Source organism: Cyprinodon tularosa, unplaced genomic scaffold (assembly GCF_016077235.1).
Source record: "Cyprinodon tularosa strain WSP-4 unplaced genomic scaffold, ASM1607723v1 ctg107, whole genome shotgun sequence".
Taxonomy (NCBI): domain Eukaryota; kingdom Metazoa; phylum Chordata; class Actinopteri; order Cyprinodontiformes; family Cyprinodontidae; genus Cyprinodon; species Cyprinodon tularosa.
In genome coordinates, this window is record NW_024037860.1 from 3960550 (window position 1) to 3986700 (window position 26151).

The 26151-nt window shown below is 38.4% G+C and overlaps 2 protein-coding genes across 2 annotated transcripts; one reads left to right on the forward strand and one right to left on the reverse strand.

The window, feature by feature from the left end:
- Window positions 1–6525: 6525 nt before the first annotated feature.
- Window positions 6526–12062, forward strand: zgc:101716 (uncharacterized protein LOC492784 homolog). The gene is made up of 8 exons (XM_038289612.1): window positions 6526–6729; window positions 10105–10206; window positions 10644–10787; window positions 10982–11032; window positions 11118–11262; window positions 11355–11466; window positions 11561–11693; window positions 11800–12062. Exons 1-8 carry the CDS (start codon window positions 6625–6627, stop codon window positions 11956–11958), a joined length of 951 nt encoding a protein of 316 aa, XP_038145540.1. The 5' UTR covers window positions 6526–6624; the 3' UTR covers window positions 11959–12062.
- Window positions 12063–15243: 3181 nt separating this feature from the next.
- Window positions 15244–24895, reverse strand: LOC119786557. The gene is made up of 5 exons (XM_038290010.1): window positions 24619–24895; window positions 24039–24190; window positions 19801–20101; window positions 16164–16309; window positions 15244–15590 (listed from the first exon to the last, which is right to left on the reverse strand). Exons 2-5 carry the CDS (start codon window positions 24136–24138, stop codon window positions 15244–15246), a joined length of 894 nt encoding a protein of 297 aa, XP_038145938.1. The 5' UTR covers window positions 24139–24190; window positions 24619–24895.
- Between the last annotated feature and the right edge of the window lie 1256 nt (window positions 24896–26151).

Sequence of the window (26151 nt, forward strand, 5' to 3'; positions counted from 1 at the left end):
AAGGCAAAAAAGATCTTAAAGTATCAGAATATAAACTCCCAGCTCGCTGGGAATTGAAAAGAACATAAAATCACAACATTTAATTGCTGTCCATTGAATATAACATATGCATAATTTTGCCCATAATATATTAACTCACAAAATCAAGTTGCAAATATAAAATCCAAGCTTCATATGTGGCTACATTGAGGCCTTACAGTATTTAGAAAAATATACACACCTGAAATTGAATCTTTGTCCCGTTATATATAACCTGCATGATCTCTCTCTTCATATCTAATAAATATATTTGAATTCAAGCATTTCTTTTTAAATCAGGCATTAAGAGATAAAAAAAAAAAAAATCATCCTCCTAAACAAAAGAAATCCTGTCAAACTTATTAGAACCATGTAACTAACCTACAGATTGTTTTAAGGCTGGGATTTGGTATCAGTCATAACGCATTCTGTCATAAAAAAGACATTGAATCAACTGATAATCTTTTTGGCATCACTAGTTCTATTTTACATGCGCTGGAGCTCCTTTATAATGTTCTCAAGCCCAACAAAAGTAATTTGGTGGTTGTTAATTTAATCTTATTATTATTATTTATTTTGTATTTGTGTGGTAATGTGGCCATTTTGATAAGTTTATTGCATGTTTTCTAAGTTTGGATTTTGTTTGTTTTTGAACTTGGTTGCTTGTTTTCTAATATTGTGTATTGCATGTTTTTGTTTGGATTTTGTTTGGAGGCCACATTGCCACTCACACCTGGACACGCCCACAGCAACGGCACAGGTGTTCCCCATCAACCAGGCAGCGTGCTGACTGGGACGCTGATATTAAAAAGGCAGCTGCTTGGTTGGAGAGACAGACACCGGACATGGGAAGGTTTGGTTGGGGAAGGCCGATCTTGGAGGGAGCCGGAAGGAGCGAGTGAAAGAGTGAAGCAGCGGGAGAGCCTTGGGGACTGACGGCCGGAGGCCGCTGGAGCGAGGTGCATAGACGCGCACCGGAGAGACGCGCACCGGAGAGAGAGACGCGCACCGGAGAGAGAGACGCGCACCGGAGAGGAGCGCGCCGGAGAGACGCGCACCGGAGCGTCTAAATAAATATATAAATGTAGCCTACTTCACTGTTTTTGATCCATCACCATGCATTCTGTCATGTAAAAACTTTTTATATTGTACTAATAAAATGACAATAAAGGGGACACTTGTCTTCCAGAAAATTTGTCGGTCTGACTTGTTTTCTGTATATTTTCCTGCATATCACCAACCTTTTTCCATAATGCTTTATACAGCCATGGAGCAACTGCTGTTAAAATTAAATTAACAGGAACATTTCTTATTAAAAGTGTTATTAGTGCAATGAGAAAAAACTTGCTTAGTTGAGCCAGTGGAGGTTTGATGATCCCCATAGCTCATGTTCTCTGTCTCCTACATATACATATATATATATATATATATATATATATATATATATATATATATATATATATATATATATATATATATATATATATATATATATATATTAACCACGTCACATAAATGTTCTTTCAGTCTGCAGATGGCGCCATATAACGGGTAGGCTACTGGCAGAGCAGCAAACAGGTGTTTGCACCAAAGCTGGGGAACAATATAGGCAAGGTGTGTCTCTTTTTCAAGAGAGAACTGGATACTGGATTCTTCTATCTTTTTTATTTATTATGAACTATTATTTATCTATTTCCCACTACCTTTGACCACTAGTCAATACCTTTACTTATGTGTACTAGAACAAGATCCAAATGTGCAAGAGTCTAATTACATTTTCATTGTGGAGTAGGAGACAAGGTATGGGTGCAGCACCTTCCATTGGGGGTGTATCCAGAAAACAGGTACTGATAAAAGGTTGTTACATTTAATCCTTTACTATTATAAACGCACTTGTATAATAGAAACATTATATGATTGTAGGAAACAGATATAATGATGCAGGGCAGCCTCATGGTGAAGCAGCTGCCCTTCACTGCTCTATTGGCTTAAAGGCACATTTTAGTGGCTCTATACTCCAGTTAATGATTAATCAATTACTTAATCAGTTGACGATTATTTAAATTATTGATAGATGTGATTAATTGTTTTAGCCATAGAACAAATTTATGAAATGGGCTACATAGACTAACTACAGCCCAGATGTACAACTTGTATAGTGAAGTTAATATTCAAAATCCTCAGTGTCAGTTCCTCTTATAGTTCCAGTGCACATGTAAATACAATACATTTATTTGCCGTCCGTTGAATGTATTATTTTGCATGACACAGAGAGAGCATATTAGATAAAAAAATAAGAGTGGGTTTCACCTGTTTACCTCTGTACAGTTATACATCTTCAAAAGAAAACCCATGATACGTCAACATATAACAGGCATATATAGACTATATTTGGTCAAATAGGAATGTATTTACCTTCTGTCTTACTGGTAAGTTTAAATGCAAACATTTTCAAAGTGGAAAAAGTCCTAATTGCACATTGATCAGAGCCAGTGATGCTTCAAACATTGCTAAACAGCATCTAGTGAGTGTAGTGCTTATAAGATTTGTATTAATCTAGGAAAAAATTATGCTGTTCTCTTTAAACACATCAAAGCCTGATGCTCACATTAAGCATTAAAAAAAAGAGTATGCATCTTTTTGCAAAGGACCAATGACATTAGACCAGTGAAACTGAAGACCAATAGTGTCCCTGCCAAAGCTGAAATCAAACCTATGCCTTTGATATTCTCTCTTGCCTCTAACCAAGAATATAATCCATATATGTAGCCCACTTCTCTGTTGTTTTTGATCCATCGCTATTCATTCTGTCATGTAACAACTTTTTACATAGTGCTAATAAAATGACATTAAAGGGGCCACTTGTCTTCCAGAAAATGTGTCTGTCTGACTTGTTTTCTGTATGTTTCCTGCATATCACTAACCTTTTCCCAAGCTCATAATGCTTTCTGCAGCCACGGAACAACTGCAGTTAAAATTAAATGTAACATCTAAGTAACGTAGTACCTGTTTTCTGGATACACCCCCAATGGAAGGTGCTGCACCCATACCTTGTCTCCTACTCCACAATGAAAATGTAATTAGACTCTTGCACATTTGGATCTTGTTCTAGTACACATAAGTAAAGGTATTGACTAGTGGTCAAAGGTAGTGGGAAATAGATAAATAATAGTTCATAATAAATAAAAAAGATAGAAGAATCCAGTATCCAGTTCTCTCTTGAAAAAGAGACACACCTTGCCTATATTGTTCCCCAGCTTTGGTGCAAACACCTGTTTGCTGCTCTGCCAGTAGCCTACCCGTTATATGGCGCCATCTGCAGACTGAAAGAACATTTATGTGACGTGGTTAATATATATATATATATATATATATATATATATATATATATATATATATATATATATATATATATATATATATATATATATATATATATATATATATATATATATATATATATATATATATGTATATGTAGGAGACAGAGAACATGAGCTATGGGGATCATCAAACCTCCACTGGCTCAACTAAGCAAGTTTTTTCTCATTGCACTAATAACACTTTTAATAAGAAATGTTCCTGTTAATTTAATTTTAACAGCAGTTGCTCCATGGCTGTATAAAGCATTATGGAAAAAGGTTGGTGATATGCAGGAAAATATACAGAAAACAGGTCAGACCGACAAATTTTCTGGAAGACAAGTGTCCCCTTTATTGTCATTTTATTAGTACAACATAAAAAGTTTTTACATGACAGAATGCATGGCGATGGATCAAAAACAGTGAAGTAGGCTACATTTATGATTATATTCTCAGAAAAAAATAAATAAATAAATGGGCTTGGTTGGAGACAAGACAGAATATAAAGGGAAAAGTCGGACGGCCTCTGCCGGATTCGAACCCGCCACGAAGCAAAAGGATCGCATTGAAGGCGGTCACTTAAGCCACCACACCCCCTCTCGGTAGTATTAAGTGGTGAAACATTCCTACTAATACCTGTGAATACAAAACATTAGTTGGCGATGCATGTTGATGCAAAACGTTTTTACGTGAAAATAGGCATGGAATGGATTCAAAATAACAGCAAAGTGTAAGTAGTGGATATATTCCTAAAATTAAGGCTTTGTGAAATGGCAATGCAGTGAATTCTGGCAATGCTGCAACATTGAGCTCTGTGCAGTTTTCCACAAAGCAGATCTGTGCTGAACTTTCTTGGTCTGGCTGCCTTGATCAGAGATTGGATGCAACCAGTTCAAATGCATTGGCTGTGGGAAAAGAAGGAAGGACATCATTATCATATTAGGAAAACGCGCGTTAAATACGCGCGTTCTGACCGACACAACGCGCGTATTTAACGCGCGTTCTGACCGACACAACGCGCGTATTTAACGCGCGTCTTGCGGTACTATCATGACGCGCGTAAAAGGCGGCGCTTGTTGGTAACGTTGGAGAACGCGCGTTTTTTGCGGGTTAACTTTATATGGTTTTTTTAAAGATGATCTGTGGCACCCGAGAGGTGCGATCATCTTTAAAAAAAACATAAAAACCAAACAGACTGCGGCGATTGTGAGCAGGGCCTTAAAAAGTTTAATAGATTAAAAGTTCAATAATTTCTTAAAAAGACGAGCTCGCTAAAAGTGTTCAATAAAATACGTTAAAAGGAAAAAGATAAAAAAAAAGATAGATGAAAGAGAAAAGATTAAAGAAAGATAAAAATCCAGATAGTGGAGAGCAGCAGAGTCAATGGGCAAGTCTGTTAAAAGACGCGCACTTGGCGGGTATAATGGAGGGCACCGTCCACCCCAGCGCTGGGTCCTCGTTTCGGCACGCTGCGCGTGTGGGCCTCTTCAGCGTAGCTGGCCTGCGAGGTCTCCTCCAACTCGCGCCTCTCGCCAGCGTGCCTCTGCGCCTCGCTCCATGACGGGCCTCTCTGCACCCCGCTCCGGTGCGCGTCTCTCCGGCGTGCGTCCTTGCACCTTGCTCCGGTGCGCGTCCCTGCACCTCGCTCGGTACAGAAAACAAGTCAGACCGACAAATTTTCTGGAAGACAAGTGTCCCCTTTATTGTCATTTTATTAGTACAATATAAAAAGTTTTTACATGACAGAATGCATGGTGATGGATCAAAAACAGTGAAGTAGGCTACATTTATATATTTATTTAGACGCTCCGGTGCGCGTCTCTCCGGCGCGCTCCTCTCCGGTGCGCGTCTCTCTCTCCGGTGCGCGTCTCTCTCTCCGGTGCGCGTCTCTCTCTCCGGTGCGCGTCTATGCACCTCGCTCCAGCGGCCTCCGGCCGTCAGTCCCCAAGGCTCTCCCGCTGCTTCACTCTTTCACTCGCTCCTTCCGGCTCCCTCCAAGATCGGCCTTCCCCAACCAAACCTTCCCATGTCCGGTGTCTGTCTCTCCAACCAAGCAGCTGCCTTTTTAATATCAGCGTCCCAGTCAGCACGCTGCCTGGTTGATGGGGAACACCTGTGCCGTTGCTGTGGGCGTGTCCAGGTGTGAGTGGCAATGTGGCCTCCAAACAAAATCCAAACAAAAACATGCAATACACAAAATTAGAAAACAAGCAACCAAGTTCAAAAACAAACAAAATCCAAAATTAGAAAACATGCAATAAACTTAACAAAATGGCCACATTACCACATCTGAAAATAACTGCTGAATATAATGCGATCAGAATATGAATTTAAATAATCATAATCACTCATTATTAAGTCAACTATGATCATATATTTGTCAGTTTCCATTTGCTTCACCATTTCTGGAAGGGTAAATCTAAAGAAAGGGTGAATAACCTGAAGTGGCTGTTAGAATTAGTGATAATATTCACCAAAAGAAGCATCGAAAATTTGTTTTTAAATAGAGTTTTGGAAGATTTATGATGGTTGAATTATTTATTGCCGTGAACGCCCTTAACAAGTGGGAATCGTCACTGGAAGCTTTACCGCCCATCCCCACTTGGTTTATAGGAATTCAATGTGAATCAACCGCACTCGCCACAGACACTGCTGCCGGTCTGAACGCAGCAAAATTAATAACAAAACATAAATAAAAAACAGATTACACATTAGTCTTTGAAAAATCTCATATCTATGGATGCGGTGCTCTTTTTTTTTGTGTATCCTTGAAAACTCAAACAAAAAAAACCTTTAACGTTAAGTGATATTTTTTACCTAAAAGCCATGAAACTGATGGAAAGGAAAACAGACAATCCCTAAATCCTTTTTTTTCTCTATTTGATTTTATTCACATGTTTTTATTTTGTCTTTACTATTTTCTTGGATGTGCTTTAATTTATCCTTTAATGTGCCATATAGTTAAATGTTTTCTATGTTATTGCTGATATTCATTAATATTTGCCAATAGATCTCATAAAATAAAATAATAATCATAAAAAATTGTAATAAAAATAACAATAAATAAATAATTTCCCGTTTTATCGTTTCTGGGAACGTTTCTACCAGGAACCATAGTTTAACTTGTGTTCCGTCAGTACGCTCTTCTAGACGGACCGAATGGCTGTTACGAAAACAAATAGGCTAAACTTGTGTAGTGTTGTGATCAATTTTTTCTTTGTAATAGAAGATCTGACGTTCCCTGATGGAGATTATCGGCAGCACATTTGATGACTCTGTGTTCTCGGAGGCCAGAGAGCGGGTGTGTCGCTCTCTGTCGTTTTATAACGCCAAATTCTGCGAACCGGAGGTGAGTCTGCAGGCAGGACGATGTATGTTTCTGTAAATTGATTGTCCATATTTGAAATGTTCCTATAAAGCGGAGATATAACGGCCTAGTTTGGATTAATTTACTCTTGGTAGAAATATTGCTCATAAAGATCCTGACGCTATTTTTTTTTAGAAAGTCTCTAACATTGCTTCAATAATTTATGCTCATTGGAATATTTTTCATGTAGGTATTGCAGTTTTTTGCCTGTCTAAAATTCAGACGAAAAGCATTACATTTTGACCTTTGAAGAGTTTAAAAGAGGGGAAGATGACACTTGAAATATTTCTTATTTATGGAACATTGCAGTTAAAATAGTTTAAGCTTAATTTTGGTGAGAACAATGTTTCTGTTTATATAACGTGCATTTATCACTATTTTACACACTTTCTTTGACCTGTTGTAGGGGTTTCTAGCTTATAGTAGTTTACCTTATTTCAATGACACAATAAAAAGATGTTTTTTTTTTTTTTAAGTAAAAGGTATATAGAAAACAAAGCTAATGAGGTTAGTTTGGAATATAAATTTTAGGTTTCAGTGTATAATATATTACCAAACCCAAGTTACAGAAAAGCCTCATATTTGAGATCGAGGATTTACAGGATGATCTTTTAAAAACAGAGAAATGTTGTCTGAGGTCAGCAGGTTGGAGACCTAGTAAATGGGCACTCTATAGAAAGATTTAAAAGCACTCTGCTTTATGCCCCTTTGCTTGTAGTCACTGCAGTGGCAAATTATAGATCATTCTATCAGATTTATCTCAGTTTTCTGTTGATATTGATCAGGTCAGATCATCTTTTTGCAATATACACTCACCGGCCACTTTATTAGGTACCCCATGCTAGTAACGGGTTGGGCCTTCAGAACTGCCTCAATTCTTCGTGGCATAGATTCAACAAGGTGCTGGAAGCATTCCTCAGGGAGTTTGGTCCATATTGACATGATGGCATCACACAATTGCCGCAGATTTGTCGGCTGCACATCCATGATGCGAATCTCCCGTTCCACCACATCCCAAAGATGCTCTATTGGATTGAGATCTGGTGACTGTGGAGGCCATTTGAGTACAGTGAACTCATTGTCATGTTCAAGAAACCAGTCTGAGATTATTCCAGCTTTATGACATGGCGCATTATCCTGCTGAAAGTAGCCATCAGAAGTTGGGTACATTGTGGTCATAAAGGGATGGACATGGTCAGCAACAATACTCAGGTAGGCTGTGGCGTTGCAACGATGCTCAGTTGGTACCAAGGGGCCCAAAGGGTGCCAAGAAAATATTCCCCACACCATGACACCACCACCACCAGCCTGAACCGTTGATACAAGGCAGGATGGATCCATGCTTTCATGTTGTAGACGCCAAATTCTGACCCTACCATCCGAATGTCGCAGCAGAAATCGAGACTCATCAGACCAGGCAACGTTTTTCCAATTTTCTACTGTCCGATTTCGATGAGCTTGTGCAAATTGTAGCCTCAGTTTCTTGTTCTTAGCTGAAAGGAGTGGCACCCGGTGTGGTCTTCTGCTGCTGTAGCCCATCTGCCTCAAAGTTCGACGTAATGTGCGTTCAGAGATGCTCTTCTGCCCACCTTGGTTGTAACGGGTGGTTATTTGAGTCACTGTTGCCCTTCTATCAGCTCCAACCAGTCTGGCCATTCTCCTCTGACCTCTGGCATCAACAAGGCATTTCCGCCCACAGAACTGCCGCTCACTGGATGTTTTTTCTTTTTCGGACCATTCTCTGTAAACCCTAGAGATGGTTGTGCGTGAAAATCCCAGTAGATCAGCAGTTTCTGAAATACTCAGACCAGCCCTTCTGGCACCAACAATCATGCCACGTTCAAAGTCACTCAAATCACCTTTCTTCCCCATACTGATGCTCGGTTAGAACTGCAGGAGATTGTCTTGACCATGTCTACATGCCTAAATGCATTGAGTTACCGCCATGTGATTGGCTGCTTAGAAATTAAGTGTTAACGAGCAGTTGGACAGGTGTACCTAATAAAGTGTCCGGTGAGTGTATATTGATATTTTGTTATCAAGCTTTTTAGAAAGTCTTCCTTGATCAGTACTTCTGTATTCCTTTTGTTTGCATGTCAGTCCTGGCAGAAGAGTCTCACTGAAAGTTGTGTTTGAAGTTTTTTTAGGATGTCTCTAGATGTTCAGGTTTGCAAACCATCACCTATAGGAGCTGTTGTTTGATCTAGGGCTGCAATTAACCATTATTTTGCAAATGGATTAATCTGGCGATTATTTTTTGATTAGTTGGTTAATAATCAGAATGCAAAAGGTCCCTAAAGAAGATTTTTATGAAATTAAACCAGTTGAAACTAAAACTTTTCAACTTGATGGGTTCTGGATAGAGTATATTGACAGATGAAAATGTTTTTATTTTATTTATTTATTTATTTTATCTTGAATGCAAAATTTTAACTTTTCTTTTTTTTTTTTTTACAATTGGGGTATAGTTAATTGTCTAAGTGGGTTGCTCTTTCAGCTAAAGACATGTTTTAGAGTCTCTGCCCTCCTGGTAACAATTAATTGATTACTAAATAAGTTAACGATTATTTAAATAATCGATTTATCCCGATTAATAGTTTCAGCCCTAGTTTGATCACCATGTTTTTCTATACCAAGCTGTCTGCATAGTTACAGATTTTCCAAGCTGCACAGAGTGGCTTCGGCGCTAAAATGATTGAATATTGCTGTGTGGACCTCCTGGATCTGTCAAGATTAAACCAAGCCTGAGCCCGGTTCTTCCTGTTAAAGGGGGATTTTTCTCTCCACTGTCACTGTTTGAATGCTCATTTTAAAGGAGTCTGTCTTTATGATTTCATTTAATTGACTCTGTAAAGTTCTTTAAGATAACAAGTTTCTTGATTTGTCTCTACAAAAATACATTGATTCTACACAGAAATCTGAAGCTGCTGTAAACCTAAACATTGTCTTTCCTGATAAACTTGATGCTCTAGAATATGTGCATTTGTCTCTGTTTAAATTCTACAGAGCTCATCTATGTTTCCTACATAGAAGATTTTGGTAGCAATATTCCCCTCTTCTTTCTGTTCCCAATAAGTTGCCACATATCTACTATTCAGGAACTTATTTCTACAAGTAACATTTCTTTTTTGTCAAGAAAAAGAAAATTCTGTTTAGAGGTGTATAAAGGGACTGGATTTAAAGCAGTGTGGTTAGAGATGATACAAACTCATTGATATCTTTATGTGTATCTGGGGGCCTACATGTATACTTAAGAAATCATCAAACTGAGACATTTTTCTCATTATTTTTAAGGTTTTAGATGTAAAACATGAATTTTACAGGTAATGTGTTTTGTTCCCTTGTTTCTCGCTGCAGTGGTTTTGTGACAGTACCGCTCTGGACACGGACGATACTTTGGAGAAGCAGAAAGTATTTAAGTTCAGAGGTGACCTGGCTTTTAGACAAGGAAACTATCAGGTAATTCAACTTGTTTAGTTTTCTTTTACTCGGTAAATACTTGATTCTCCAGCAACTAATTAGAGTGAAAACTGAACAAAAAAATAAAACTGTTTTTAGTTCTTAGTTTATATGTTTTCCAGATGAACAAACAGGCAGAGCTTTTGTGAAGAGAAGAAATGTTTTCATAAAATTCCTAATAACCATTTATATACATGTGCAGAGTGTTATATTTCCCCAGAAATGCCTTAGGGCAACACACACTGACGGCTTTTATGAAATCAAGCCAAACTGATTTGTAATCTTTTAACCCTTTCAGTTATAATGTATAAAGTCTGAACATATCAAATGATGTTTCCCATCTTTTATGTTTGCATTGCATTAAAATTAATGAAACAACTGGTAGCTGATTAAGTTTAAAGCTAAATGATAACAGACTTTATTTCTGCCTTATTCAGAGAGCCTTGGATGCATACAGCAGCTGCCTGCAGTTGATCGCAGACAACAACCTAACCATCAGGCGAGATGTTCTGGAGGGAATGGCTCGATGCTGCACCAGGCTCGGCCGAACGGAACAGGCACTGGAGTTGGCCGAATTACTGGTAATCCTTTTCCTGCAGGCTTTTTCTGAAAATCCCTGCCATCAATGCTATTCATGCAATGTTCAGGAAACCTCTTTAAAATAGTTTGATTACATCAAAAAATCTTATGACACACAATAAGAATAAGAGAGGTTAAATTATCATTTTTTCCCCCCTGTTTATTGATATCTTCACTGTGTGTTTAATTTCTGCAGAGCAAAGAAGCCTCAAACACCTGTCACCTCACCAGTCTCCTGCTGCTTAAAGTATGTATTAAATAAAAGTGTGTTCCTAATCCAAAGTTTTATCTCCAGATATAATGCCAACTCTGTATCTGAACTTATCCAAAAGGTCAGCATCTACCAGAACCATGGCTCTGTGGGGCCTCAAATGTCCTGTCTGCAACAGCTTTGCAGCCTGCTGCCCTTTAACCCCTGGCACTGGCTTAGCCTGGGACAGACGTGTTTACAACTGCTGGATAGAAATCCCAAAAAAGGTATATGTACTTTAATTTCTTAGGTTAAACAATGTTTTCCGCTTGTGTCAATTTAGTTCAAAATACAAATGAAACATCTCGTCCTGTGTCAGAGCACACATCAGAGGCTGTGAATGGTGATTCTGAGAAGGACCAGGAGGGGGCAGCAGAACTCTCTGAGGATAGAGTCTGGCTCAGAGCTTGCATCTGTTTCATCAGAACACGGTAAAACTTTCAAATAAAATAATGCTTTATCATGGGCTACATCACACAGTTCAGTTTCTTTTTTTAAATGTCCTGTAAACTATTTCTGTTCCAGACTCCTGTTGCGAATCCTCCGCCAGCAGCAGTCCTCCTTTGTGTTGCAGCGCAGTGAGAAGGCTCTACAGATTACAGCAGAGGAACTGCAGCGACTAAATCCTAAAGAAGCGACACTGCAGACTGTCACTGAGGTGGGAACAAAGCATGACACGTTCTGGCTTTATTCCCACAATCTAAAGAGAACTAGATAAGGTGTTTTAAAGACAGTAACACCTTCTGTTTTCATTGATGATCCAGGTGATGTCAGAGGATCTGATCCCAGAGAAAATGAGAGAGGACTACCAGGATGGAGAGAGCCTGACCTCTGCATGTTTGCAGAGCTTCAGCGAGCGCTGGTGGAACAGGGCTGTACTGACAGGAGTGTTAGACACTGATGGGCCGCAGCTTAAACCTTAATGTTCAGAGAATAAATGTTTGCATCAATGCTGACAAACGGCAGAGGGTTTAAGATCATGCTAAAAAAAATTTAAACTAATATTTATTTCTTTTCCTAAGAAAAAGAAAAAAAAAGGGCAGTATTGTTTCTATTTCTGTTTTAGTTTTAAATTAGCACAGATGACACATAAATGTAGTTTTAGTAGTAAAGGTATAAGATAATTACTTGTATTTCATAATGAACTGTAATTTATCAGTGTTGTTTATAAGTATTTTCTATTTCTTTAAGAATTTTCATAACCCAAGAAAAACAACAAATATATTTTTAATAATGTTTGTGTTCTAAAGTCCATATTCAATCAAATGAAATAAAATGATCTAATGACATACAGAGACTAAGGCACTATCCACATTGAGACGACATCAGGTGCAACAAATATTTCTTTATTAAAGCTGAGTGTCATGTTTGGTTTAAGGTGCCTAACTCACATGCAGAACACTCAGAGGCAGGAGAAAAGTTCAAAGGTTTATTGAGATGTTTGAACACAAATAATGAACTGGTCTGGTCTGGTCATGAGTGGATCCTGAAAGCACACAGAATAATCAGATCCAGGACTGGTCACGAGTGGGTTCACTGCAGAGGGGGACAGACGAGTTAGTGAGGTCCAGGTATTTTGCAGGATGAGAGTGTGCAGGGCTGTACCTCTTCTGAAGTTGAGCAGAGCGGCAGAGGGGGGGAGACCTTGAGGGTCCAGAGGCTGTCGGCAGGCTGAGGGCTAGGCGGAGGCAGAGCTTAATTTGAGTGCTGGCAGATCACAGATTTGAGTTTCCTTCCAGTATCTTCTGAGAGCGCGCAGGCAGATCTTAGACAGGAACAGGCAGGCAGATTACTGGCAGAAAAACTCTTCAGGGTTTCAGGTTTCAGGCAGGTTCAATCTAGGAAGCAGAGAGGAGAAGACAGATCAGGTTCAGGTTTTCAGGGAGTCAGAGGTTCAGACAGGCTGGTTGGCTCAGGCTTGCTAACCGTTACTGGCAAACACTCTGGCACTGGAGAGACGTCCTCTGCCTCCTTAAATACGGATCTCCTGATGAGCAGATGAGCGACAGGTGGTGCAATCAGCTCCGGCTCCAAGAGATCTCGTAGGCCCTCTGGTGGAGAAAGTGGACAGACCTCCAGATCCCAACACTGAGTATCCAAACAAAGTCAGGATTTTAGGTGAGCATAAACCATTATTTTTGAAACTGGGACCCAGAGTGGAAAAATTAAGAGAACGGCAGGTTTATTTTTTTTATTTTAGACACGAAGATCCGCATCTTTCTTTTTTGTTAACGATGTTGAAGCTCAGCTTGCCTCTGTATCCCACACGCACCCCTTCCTCACCATGTTATATGTTTACCTCACAGGGGCTGAATGCACTAAATAGTGTATGTGTTTGTTTCTGTACGTGTGTGAATACATCATTGTATGTATAAGCAAATGATCAAGTGCTTGTAACTTTGTGTAAAAAGCAAGATATGAATTTGATGTTGCCTCTTTGCAAATTTTTGTGATTTTGCCAGTTTTAGGATGCTCTATGGAGTTATTAAACTGGTTCATTAATTTAGCTCCATTTTAAATCTGTCAGATTTAAAGGCTAATGCACAGACACAGCATAATTTGCAAATGGACTTGTGCACTTTGGCACATTCTTAACATCTAAGTACAGTATTATGCTCCATTAACACATACATTTTATTATGATGGATTTGCATATTTGTATATTACATGATTTCATGGACATCATACTGAATATGCAATATGATGAGCCTATTTTGTTTTAACCATAAATTATAGTAATCTATTGATGCTATGAAACAGCAAGTGTGTGTCAAGGTGATGAACTTATCTTGATTTTAAAAGGCTTAAGTCCCCCGAAAATTTGAAAATCATAGTTGTTCGATGCTGTAGCGCACATATTTATTTATCGTCTTACTAGGGAGTGCCAATATGGCGGCTGGTCACTACACAGCACCCTCTACTACCATCAGCCCATCAGCAATCCTGTGAATAAATAGAGACCAGTGACCTGGATCCTGAAAATAAAAATAGGAGGAAAGGAAGCTATACAGTCCATATCCTGCCTCACCTAAGAAAGAGCTGCAGTATCCCACGGTGCACAGATCGCTGCACAGTGTCCTCTTGTCATAGGGCGTTTACTAATTGTCTGCTTTAAGTGAAAGAACTCTAAGAGCAGGATTGGTGAGTGAAAAAGCTTATGGTGCACTTTTCTACTGCAGCTATAGACATGAGCAGGAATTCAACAGGAAAAGACTAATGTTTTTACCTCTTGGTCCTTCGTTTTCTATCTTGTAGGCATATACTATAATGATTTAAAAGAGACAAGACACGGGCTGCTAGGTGGAACAGTTTCTAACAATGTTGCCCTGCAGCAGGAAGGTTCTGGGTCAATTCCTGGCCCAGGATCTTTCTGCATGGAGTTTCTCCCTGTGCATGCATGAGTTCCTCTCCAGGTACTCCAGCTTCCTTCTACTGCCCAAAAACATGACTGTTAGGTGGACTGGCTTCTCTTGTTGTTAGGGATGTGTGTGTGTGCATGGCTGTATGTCTTTTTTTGTCTCTGTGTTGCCCTGAGACAGAGGGTGACATATCCAGGGTGTACCCCACCTCTCGCCCATAGACTCCCGCAGATACGCGCCGGCCCCACTGTGACCCTGATGGAATAAGCATTAGAAAATGGATGGATGGAGGCAAGGCACTGCCTGAAGCACAGAGGCTGTTGGCCAGATTTAGGTGTTTGAATCCATGGTACCATCACAGGCCCAAACACAGAGGCTGTTCCTTAAGCTTGTCGTTCACAATTTAGCTCTTTGTGCAAAATAATAGACTTGTGAAGATCAATGCTGGACATTTTTAGGACAAGAAAAAGTTCCCACATGAGACTGTAGTAAAGACTACATTTGGTCGTTTTGAAAGAATGAGTTATAGAAATTCTGGGCATTTTGTAATTAAATAAACTCAGTAAAAGATTCTCCTTTTTACTTCACACAGCATTTAATTAAGTGATATGAGATAAAATGTTACACCTTGTAAAATCTTAGAGAAACTTTCATATCCAAATATTCAGCTGTTCAGAATCCATAACTCAGTTACTACAGTAATTGACATAAGTGGAAGCTAGAATAATAAACTCTCTAAGTGGTCATTGCAACACTTTAGAGAAAAATTTCTAAATCATAATAAAATCAAAGAGGAGGCAATAATAAAGGAATATTAACATTACAATCAGGTAGAAGTCTAAAATCTTCCTAAAGCAAACAGATAAAATTAAACTCTTCATAATCAGACTTGCTGAACCACAGATGGTCTCCCTGTGTCTTCATGGCTCCACTCATGTCACAGTCCTCCTCTGGGGGGATGTTAGCCCAGCGTTTGAAACGCACAACATTATCATCAACCCAGAACCAGAAGTCCAGGGTGCAGGTGTAATGAAGGCCGAGCCATACGAAGGGACTGTTGGCCTTCTCAGCCTCCAGCTCAGCAAAGGCCTGCATCTCTTGATCCAGGATGGAGGCCAGATCTCTGTGGTTATCTCTGCAGTAGTACAGGGCTTCTTCCCAGGTCTTATTTTTCTTAATTAGTTTAAAAGGGGATGCTTTAACAGAAAAACAAAAACAGACTTTGTTTAAATAAAGTTCTAGGATGCACAAAACTGTAAGGGTCACACAGTTAGAAATTATCAAGTTTCCACAATAATTACCAGTATTATTAAGTTTCCCTGTAATATCCCAATTAATACCTTTAAAAAGTCATATCTTATGGCATTTCTTATTTCACAGTAAAACCCTACAATTCAAAAACCATTTTATATTACAAAACGATCTGTAATCACAGCAACAAAGCATAAATGGCTGAATGGAGAAGGAAAGTAACACGTATAACGGTTTTACAGCTCTACACTAAAGTTATTTAAATGTGATCATATTTATGTTACTTTTAAATTAACCTTTATTTCATGACAATTCATATTTTGCCAGAAAATGCCCGACATTATTTGGAGAAGATTGTGTTCCTCATATAAATAAACTCTCTAACACTCATCTGCCACATTTGGGAGTATGACGCCAGGCAGTCTGCTTTTAAAAGCCTGATATTTACATTGAAAACTGAAATTATTACTAATTATGAGCCTTTCTATAGTGGGAGCTTATGATCACAGACCACATACCAAGCTTTCTGCCAGTGATGTGTATGTCACAAATAATCATATGTTGTTTTTTGGGTATGATCACAGTGACATAGCGCCCCAAAACTGATGACTGAAGCTTATAGACATTGTACTTGTTTGTTTGAAAGTTGGAGATGTTTTGAACCCTGGATAAAGAGAAGAAAAGCAAACATGTAATGATTGGATATAAAAAAATATTAATTACAATCAGCTAGAAACTGTTAACAACTAATAACTTCATATTCAGTCAAAATAATGCAGCTGCCCTGAAGATACTGATTGAGCAGAAAGCTGGAAAATTCACAGAAAACATCACAGACCCGCATGATTTACAGAAGGACTAGGCTATTTGTAGCGTCTGACATGAAACCCAATCATGAACAATTTAGTGAGAATTTAATCAGAATTGTACAGAGCCCCATAACTGACATGGGAGGAAAAAAGAGATACAGCGTGCACATTAAATACTAATTTGTTCGCACGAAATGATAATGCGATATCACTAAATATGAATGTGTTCCTAGTAAATAATAATTAGTTACCACAAAATATTAATGTGTTCCCAGAAAATACTAATTTGTTTCCAAAAAAAAATACTAATTTGTGGCCCCAAAATATATATATATAACGTGTGAAAAAAATAGTAAAACATAATCTTCCTACACACAGCACATCTTCTCAAAGGAACAAAATGTGATTGACAGAGATAGCCTGATCGAGTTTTATTTTAGGCTGGGGATAAGCTACAAAGACATTCTGAGAACAAGGAATCTCCTTAATGAGAGCCGTTTGTATAGAATTGTAAGAGCCAGGTTGCTTCACCAGCTGACGTACAACTTGGATGCTGGGATAGACTTCATTGCAATATTTTGCTCAGGGACCTAACCTTGTGTGGCACATAGACTAATATGACAAACTAAAGCCATGGCATATGCATTAATAGGTGCATCGGCAGGTTCTAACAAAAAGTCAATTGGCTGCAGGCTGCCCTTCCTAATAGTGACCAAAAAGTCATCGGCGGGTACTTCGTGGAGGCATTGGAGTGTTGTGGGGGCTGCCCCAGGCTTGTATGGACTGACATGGGCACTGAGAATGTGGCGGTTAGAGACGTTCAACGGTGGAGAATTATGGAGAATTAAAGGATGGAGGTTTCTTCTCTGGGGATTTCATTGACAAAGCTTTGTTGCACTTCTGTTTCCTGACAATCATTCAGGTCTCACAAGCATATAACTAAATGGTCAATGTTTTTCTTTCTATTAAATGACATCCAGGATGTTTGGAAAATTCCCAGTATAAGGCCCTCCAGGGAACGCCAAATGTCCAGTGGGATACCAGATGTCATGCACATTGCCCCTCATCTTTAGGGTGCAGAAGACTATCTTGTTGCACTGGATGAAGATCCGACTGCATCCACATGTTTAAGTTCGGTCCCATCTGACGCAGATCCGTTTGGTTTTTGCACAATAATAATGGTGGAATCAAACTTGGACTTCCCATCTACCGTGTCCCAGGCAGTTGATTTTTTCACTCTGGCTATACAGTTTTTTACTCTGGCTATACAGTTATCTTCTTCATTATGTACGCGAAAAAGATTTGCGAATGGATTGAGAGCTGTGTCCTTGATTTAAGAAAAAAGTGTAATATTTTGATGAGGCTAGAGCCATGGATGTCTCCTCATTTACAGACGTGTATGATGTAATGACGTGGTGGACTGGAGTTGTTTTAAATGCTTCTCTAACTGTGATGGGGGCCACTCAAAAAATATGTGATTTCGATTGGTAATCGAGATAGTTTGCCAATGGAATGAGTAATTTTACTCTTAAAATAAGATAATTAGATAATATGCACTTGAAATAAGACAATGCAACTGTGTTTTCTTATTTTAAGCAGTGGCACGGGAAGGGGGGTGCTGCGGGGGCTGCAGCCTCCCTCGTCATAGCATCAGCCCCCCATGGTGGGGGGCTGTGGAGTAACATAATATTGTACTTAAAAACATGAAATTATTTATGTATTTATTTCTTAAAAGACTGTGTTTGATATTGGATTAAAATGATGGGCTGTGTATAAGATATAAACTAATGATTCATTATTTTAATACTTCATAAAAAACTAGGCTACTCCCCCGGAAGCTTCCGCCACCTCACATTCGTTTAGGCATGGCTAGCAATAGGCAGCAGAAACGTATTTCTGACTATTTTGAGGTAAGAAATGGTTTTAATTCCCCTAAACTGCGTTAGCGTTATTTATGTGCCTATTCGTCTTAGTCCTGTGGCTGAAGAAGTCTACGCTAGAATAAGGCTGCATATCACTAAATATTATGTCTGTATTAAGCTATTTAGTGATAAAATATGAAATTAGTTAATTTTTTTTATTGTGTGTGTGTGTGTTTTTTGTTTCAGATACGAAATCATTCCCCATATCCATAGTCAAATGGACTTTCAAGACGTTCAATGCTAAGTTTAGGCTATATTTAGGCCATGTTTTATTCAAGTATTCCTGATCCTGTTGATTGGGAGCTGTTGTTTGTTTTGAATGATTAAAAGAGAAGAAATAATAGTTTAAAATTTTGATGCTTTGTTCCGATGCATTTTAAATGGCAGTTTTTGGCGACAAATGTAGGCCTACAATATTATGTTAAAAACGTCAGCCACAGCCCTCAACATAATGACATCATGTGTTTTCCAACCCAGCCATCAGCCCCCCTCGCTTGAAACAGCTTCCAGCGCGCCTGATTTTAAGTGTAAATTGTCTTGTTCCATTGGCAAAATGTCTCTTTTACCTCTTCAATCCAAGAACAAATGCCCTTATTTTAAGAAAAAATGACTTATCTAGATTTAGATTTTTTGCAGTGTGGAGAAAATCCTTCTGAGTTTCTAAGAAACTCTGCTCTTTGTGCTTCCCCTCTGTTTTTGTAGGGACATGCTTGGCCCGGTGTTGTAAGGTTGTGATGTCAAAAAGTTTGTGTTCCAGTGGGTGGTGTGAGTCAGAAGAAGATACTGGTCTTTGTCCGGGGATTTCCTATAAACTTCAATGTTGCGGTTTCCATCTCTTCTTTTCTGACACGAATACCATGTTGTACGCACTTAGCATACATTCACCGGTGACAGTGCTCCTTTTCAGAGGTTTCCCATAGGTCAACAATAAAGTCTATCCCAGCATCCAAGTTGTATGTCCGCCAGTGAAGCGACCTGCTCTTAAAATTTTATACAAATGCCTCTCACTAAGGAGAATTCCTTGAAATATCCAACTTCTCAGAATGTCTTTGTAGCTCATCCCCAACCTAAAATAAAACTTGATCAGGCTATCTATGTCAATCACGTTTTGTTCGTTTGACAAGGTGTGCTGTGTTTAGGAAGATTATGTTTTACTATTTTTTGCACACGTTTTATATATTTTTGTAGCCACAAATTAGTATTTCTTGGGAACAAATTAATATTTTGTGTGAACGAATTAGTATTTCGTGCGCAAGCTGTATCTCTTTTTTCTCCCATGTTATTTCTAGAATTCTTAAACATACAACCAAAAGGTAGATTAAGGTTTTGTAAGTGTATCTTGAGGAATGACTGTTGGATGATACACATGCAGAAACTTAAAGAAGATGGAACTAAATCAATTAAATAAAACATGAGGTTCTTACAGTTTGTTGTTTGTGCCGTTGTTCTGCAGAGAGTTTCCGATGTAGATCTTAGCACCTGTTATGTTAGTCTCACGGCCAGCCTGATCAATATTATAGATAGAGATACAAGAAATGTTGTAAACCCCCTGAAGGTCGATTCTCCACCAGGAGTTTATCTGATTGTCGCTGTGAGAACATGTGGATGGATCCCCATCAAAGGCTCGGTCAGCAGTGTATGATCTGTTTTCATTAACATTAATGAAGGTTGAAGACTGTGATGCTTTCTCCTTCCTCAAATTTATTGTTGGTCCATCAAAGACAGCTTTAGAAGAAAATTTAAAAACTATGAGTTATTTACTTTTTCAGCTTTCAGCCCTTGCAGAGAACAGCAGTGAAACAAAACACCTATGATTGCAGTTTTTCAATTGATATTAGCTTTTATAGTTAATTATTTTAAAATATAAAATAAATATCTTTACTAAAATAACTTCTTTCTTACAGGTGACTGAAAACTCTTCAGAGCATAAGCTGTACCTCCTCCAGTTTGATTCACATGGCAGATTATGAGCAAAGTAAGATATAATTAAGGTACAGTAGCAGGATGAATCTGTCCTGATGGCTTATTTTCAATAAATATTACTTCTTCAATAGTGGAATCTTTGAGCAAACATCTATGATATGGTCATCCAAAGTACAGTTTAGTTTCTTTTGTAATTTATTTGCATAAAAATGTTCAGGGTAAAGGGTACATTTGTGTGGGACAATATGGTGCTGTCAAGTCATCAAAAGATAAAGTTGTAAAAGAAAACAAAAAAAAAAAAACACAAGGGATAGGAAAATAACTAAATATCAAAATAACTAAACAACTAAATATTATCCTGGCAGCTGATAGAAAATACCTAATAAACATAAAATAAAAAAATAACAACAACTTAGAGTTATATGTAAATGATTTTTAAAAACCAAATACATATCTTTCATCACTCAAATGTTGTTGGAGGTATCTAATGAAAGCTTTTAATTCCCTGCATTGCCTGCATTGCCTGTCTGATACTAGTTTTCAAGAACCCTGCCTGTTTTTTGCTGCTGGATGTCATGGTTTTGATTCTGCCCTAGTTTTATTTTTGAGTTTTCAGTTTCACTTTAATCCATGTTTTTCTTTGCTTTTCTAGTTTTATTGGTTTAATTCCTATTTTGTGGTGTTTTTCCTGGATGTATTTGAGTTCTAAAGTATTTCTAGATTGCCCTCTGTTGCCCTCTTGAGTTGGTCGCGTTTTCCCTAGCTTCTTTCTAGACTCTTCTGTTCACACCTGCTCCCAATCTGCTGATTAGCCTGGTCTTTGTTTCTCCCTCCCATATATGCCCCTCCAGCTTCCAATTTGGTTCCACTTTGGTTCATGCAGAATCAGCTCTGATTCAGTTGGATGCAACATGACTTCTTTGTAAATCTACCCATACAGAATCGATACTGGGCAGGGACATTTCAAGGAATTCACTTGGAGGGTCATGCCCAATGATGCGTATTGCTAAGGATCTCTAAGCTGAGACAGAATGATAGGTGAAGAATAATTAACAGAAATATCTCAGCATAGAAATAAAACTAAAAGTAAATGATTTCAGAAGGAGTGATGAGCTGAGAAATGAGTAGGTTGGTCAGTGATGGAGTAAATTAGGTAAATCTGATGGTTAAAGCCAACCATCTTATTCTTTTATCAGTGTCCTTAGATAAGCCACTGATTCTGATCCGCAGGTCACCGTCCACATACGAATTCTCTATACTTCACAGTCGAAATACGGAGCCAATTTTTTGCTCTGCTCCGGTACGTTGGATGCCGAACAGGTCAAGATGAATGACAGTAACCCTAAAAATTTGGTTTATAACCCAGCCCTAATATGAAGGCCTTATTTAGACCCATTTTCTTCCAATGAATCCCTTCAAATTTTCATGTTTTACCACTTGTTGTTGCCATTTGACTTTGCAGCTGGGATAATAAAACTGTGTCTTTGTTGTTTTTCAGGAAGGTCAGCAGATGTGATGGAGGATGTGATGATCAGAGGGAGCTTCAGGAGAGGAAGAACCATCCTTAGGACTTTAGCACATTTCCACACTGTCTAGTTTTGATCAGATGTAGTTTATTGATGCAGATGTAATGATTAGACAGAATGGATGCTGGTAAAAACATCTCCATAGGTGATTATCAGTGTTTCACATCTTTTATTTTATGAGCTAACATAAGTTTCTGTTTTATTATATATATTTTTAAATGTCTTTAATGATGTGTAACAAACCTCACATCTTCATTTTTAGTCAGTGCTTAATACAGCAGTAACAATGAACTATTGAAATATAATTTTGTGTTCGTTTTTTTTAATTTATGAAAAAAAAAGAGTTCCTAATTGTATGGGAAGTTATATTAAATACACACACAAACATATATATATATATATACACATATATACCTCTCTTGGTTCTCTATTATTGCTGAAATTCTACTTACAGATAAGATGGATAAGATAGATAAGATAGATGGGTAGAGACTGGCAAAAGCCAGTTAACACAGATGGACTCCCATATAGATATATTGTTACGAAAGAAAAGTCAAAGAGGTTGTTTTCAAAATTGTACATCAGTATTAATTGTCCAAAGCAAATATGTCAGGGGTTTTTTCATACTGTAAGTAACAATTGTACTTTTTAGTGGATGTAAAGGTGAAACCATTGATTATGTCCTCTTCACTTCTTTCTATTTCTACTTGCAGAGATATATACACTCACCGGGCCACTTTATAAGGTACACCTGTCCAACTGCTCGTTAACACTTAATTTCTAAGCAGCCAATCACATGGCGGCAACTTAGTGCATTTAGGCATGTAGACATGGTCAAGACAATCTCCTGCAGTTCAAACCGAGCATCAGTATGGGGAAGAAAGGTGATTTGAGTGACTTTGAACGTGGCATGATTGTTGGTGCCAGAAGGGCTGGTCTGAGTATTTCAGAAACTGCTGATCTACTGGGATTTTCACGCAAAAACCATCTCTAGGGTTTACAGAGAATGGTCCGAAAAAGAAAAAACATCCAGTGAGCGGCAGTTCTGTGGGCGGAAATGCCTTGTTGATGCCAGAGGTCAGAGGAGAATGGCCAGACTGGTTCGAGCTGATAGAAGGGCAACAGTGACTCAAATAAACACCCGTTACAACCAAGGTGGGCAGAAGAGCATCTCTGAACGCACAGTACGTAGGAACTTTGAGGCAGATGGGCTACAGCAGCAGAAGACCACACCGGGTGCCACTCCTTTCAGCTAAGAACAAGAAACTGAGGCTACAATTTGCACAAGCTCATCGAAATAGGACAAAAGAAGATTGGAAAAACGTTGCCTGGTCTGATGAGTCTGGATTTCTGCTGCGACATTCGGATGGTAGGGTCAGGATTTGGCGTCTACAACATGAAAGCATGGATCCACCCTGCCTTGTATCAACGGTTCAGGCTGGTGGTGGTGGTGTCATGGTGTGGGGAATATTTTCTTGGCACTCTTTGGGTGCCTTGGTACCAATTGAGCATCATTGCAACACCACAGCCTACCTGAGTATTGTTGCTGACCATGTCCATCCCTTTATGACCACAATGTACCCAACTTCTGATGGCTACTTTCAGCAGGATAATGCGCCATGTCATAAAGCTGGAATCATCTCAGAATGGTTTCTTGAACATGACAATGAGTTCACTGTACTCAAATGGCCTCCACAATCACCAGATCTCAATCCAATAGAGCATCTTTGGGATGTGGTGGAACGGGAGATTCGCATCATGGATGTGCAGCCGACAAATCTGCGGCAACTGTGTGATGCCATCATGTCAATATGGACCAAACTCCCTGAGGAATGCTTCCAGCACCTTGTTGAATCTATGCCACGAAGAATTGAGGCAGTTCTGAAGGCAAAAGGGGGTCCAACCCATTACTAGCATGGGGTACCTAATAAAGTGGCCGGTGAGTGTATATATATCTATCCGAAAAAATAAAACAAGGATATTTTTCTGAGCAAATTAGAAATATTATAGGGACTAATCCAAATTTAACAACCAATGAAAAATATTTTATTAATTTAATTACAATTTTAGCAAAATATTTACATAAAATGATTTACCCAAAAAAACATACCCTCCTTTTATAGCTTTAAAATAACAATAACAGTCTAAGTTATCTGCAGCTACTAATAATTTTACATTTCTCTCTTTATGGCAGTAAATTAAATCAAACATACCAGTGATGTTCACCTCACAAAGAACCAGATGATTTTGGCCTGGTCTGAACACAGTGACGTATCGCCCCAACGCTGAGGTGGTAAAGCTGAAGGCAGTCATATTAAGGTTTTTATAGTTTATCTCCTGTCCTTGGGCTGTGATGTTGTAAACCCTGGATGTGGAAAAATATCCAAACAAACAGCTGATCAGACACTGAATACTACTGAACATTATTGTAGCAAAAGATGCAGAAGAAGGAACCACTAAGGAAAGCAGTGAGATTGTGATGGTTACATTTTAAAAACTTCAATGTCTTTCAGCTTTCTGAGACTTTCAGGATTTGTAAAAGAGCTGACTCTAGCATTTTATCTTGTGTTTAAAAAACAAATAAACAATTCTCATCAGGTTTCATTGTTGCTCCCGGCATGTTCTTGAAAATCCCCTGTGTGACGTACTTCTAAAAAAATCTAAGCAAAAAAAGTACATTCAATTCCATGTTTGAAAACAACCACATTTAATACATTGATATGTTCATAAAAAAATTACTTCAAGGTCTGAAAATATAAAATAAATCCCATTAAGGTATCATGTTGTTCTTACAGCCTGTTGTTGGTGCCGTTGTTCTCTAGAGAGTTCCCGATGTAGATCTGAGCTCCAGATATGTAAGCTACTTCCTCTGGTTTAGTATAGATAGAGATGCAGGAAATGTTGTAAATCCCCTGCAGGTCAATTCTCCACCAGGGGTTAGTCTGTTTCTGGGTGCGACAACATGTCTCAGGATTCTCATCAAAGGCTCTGGGAGGGATCAATGGTACCCGTTCTCCATCATCTAAGGTTGAGGACTGAGATGCATTCTTCGCCTTCAGACTTGTGCTCACTGTGTTGCGGACATCTGGGGATCAAATACAAATATATATATATATATATATATATATATATATAATAACTTTTGTGTTTAGCTTATATACATCTTATCCAACATTTTGTCCTTGTCTTAAGTTTAATAAAGAATATTTGATCCTACCTGTTGTCTGCACAGCTACATTTTGGGTTGCTGTAAATTCCAAAGAAGTTATTAAAATAACGCTAATATTTACATTTTTTTTAATCCTTAAAGCTACAGTGTGTAATTTTCAACGACATCTAACGTTCAGACTGCAGACCGCAGCAACATGAACATCTCCCCCCCACCGCTTCTCCCCCCCAACAGTACGGCGAGCGTTACGGGACAAAATGTCTTCCATGATGTCCGCATCACCTACCTTCTCAAGTGATGAGTTTTGTTTACATAGATAATTTTAATACTGCCATCTATTGTTCAGTACCGTCTCAGTTCATCTCTCTCAACTTGCCGTAGTTACTTTCGAGCGTAATGGGCAATCTCGCAATCGCTAGTTTGTTGACTCTGCACTGCCGTAGCGCAAAGATGTCTGCCTCCATGGCTGCGAGACCCGCTCCTATGTAATTATAACGAATTCTAAGGCAACGCAAATATTAAGGTTAAAAGGCTGAGCTCGTAGATGATGATAAATAACATAGTTATGTATAATATATTACATTTCTGACTGTATATCACTGTAATTATTACACACTGTAGCTTTAAAACAACAGATTCAGCTCTTTCAAAGTAGATCTGTTTGTTGTAAATCTGAACTCTTACTCATCTTTTTAATATTTTAACAATAATCAGATAGACATTCAGATGAATAAAATGAGCCACTTACTTATAACCCAGAGGAAAACCAAACTCCACAGCATCTTGGAAGGAAAACTACAATCCATTCCGATGTCCACTTAACCTGAGTGAATTCTGCTTCCTCCACAGTTTTCATAAAAATGAATTTATTACACGCCCTTATTCAAATATACAGCTGTTACCTCAGACGTCATTTCAAATTTAGACCTTTTTTATCTTAAGATCAAAAATAAATATTGCTGTGTCTCATAGGTAAATATGAAAAAAAGTTATGTAAAACAGTTGACAAATACATCTATATAATGTATTTGTCAACTGTTTTATAAAGAAAACTGGCTCTTTAGTTCCCCAGTACTTCCTGTTAATTTACCAACTGAAATAACCCTATACGCTATATTTTTGACTAATCAAATACCAATAGGGTTATGAAGATTTTA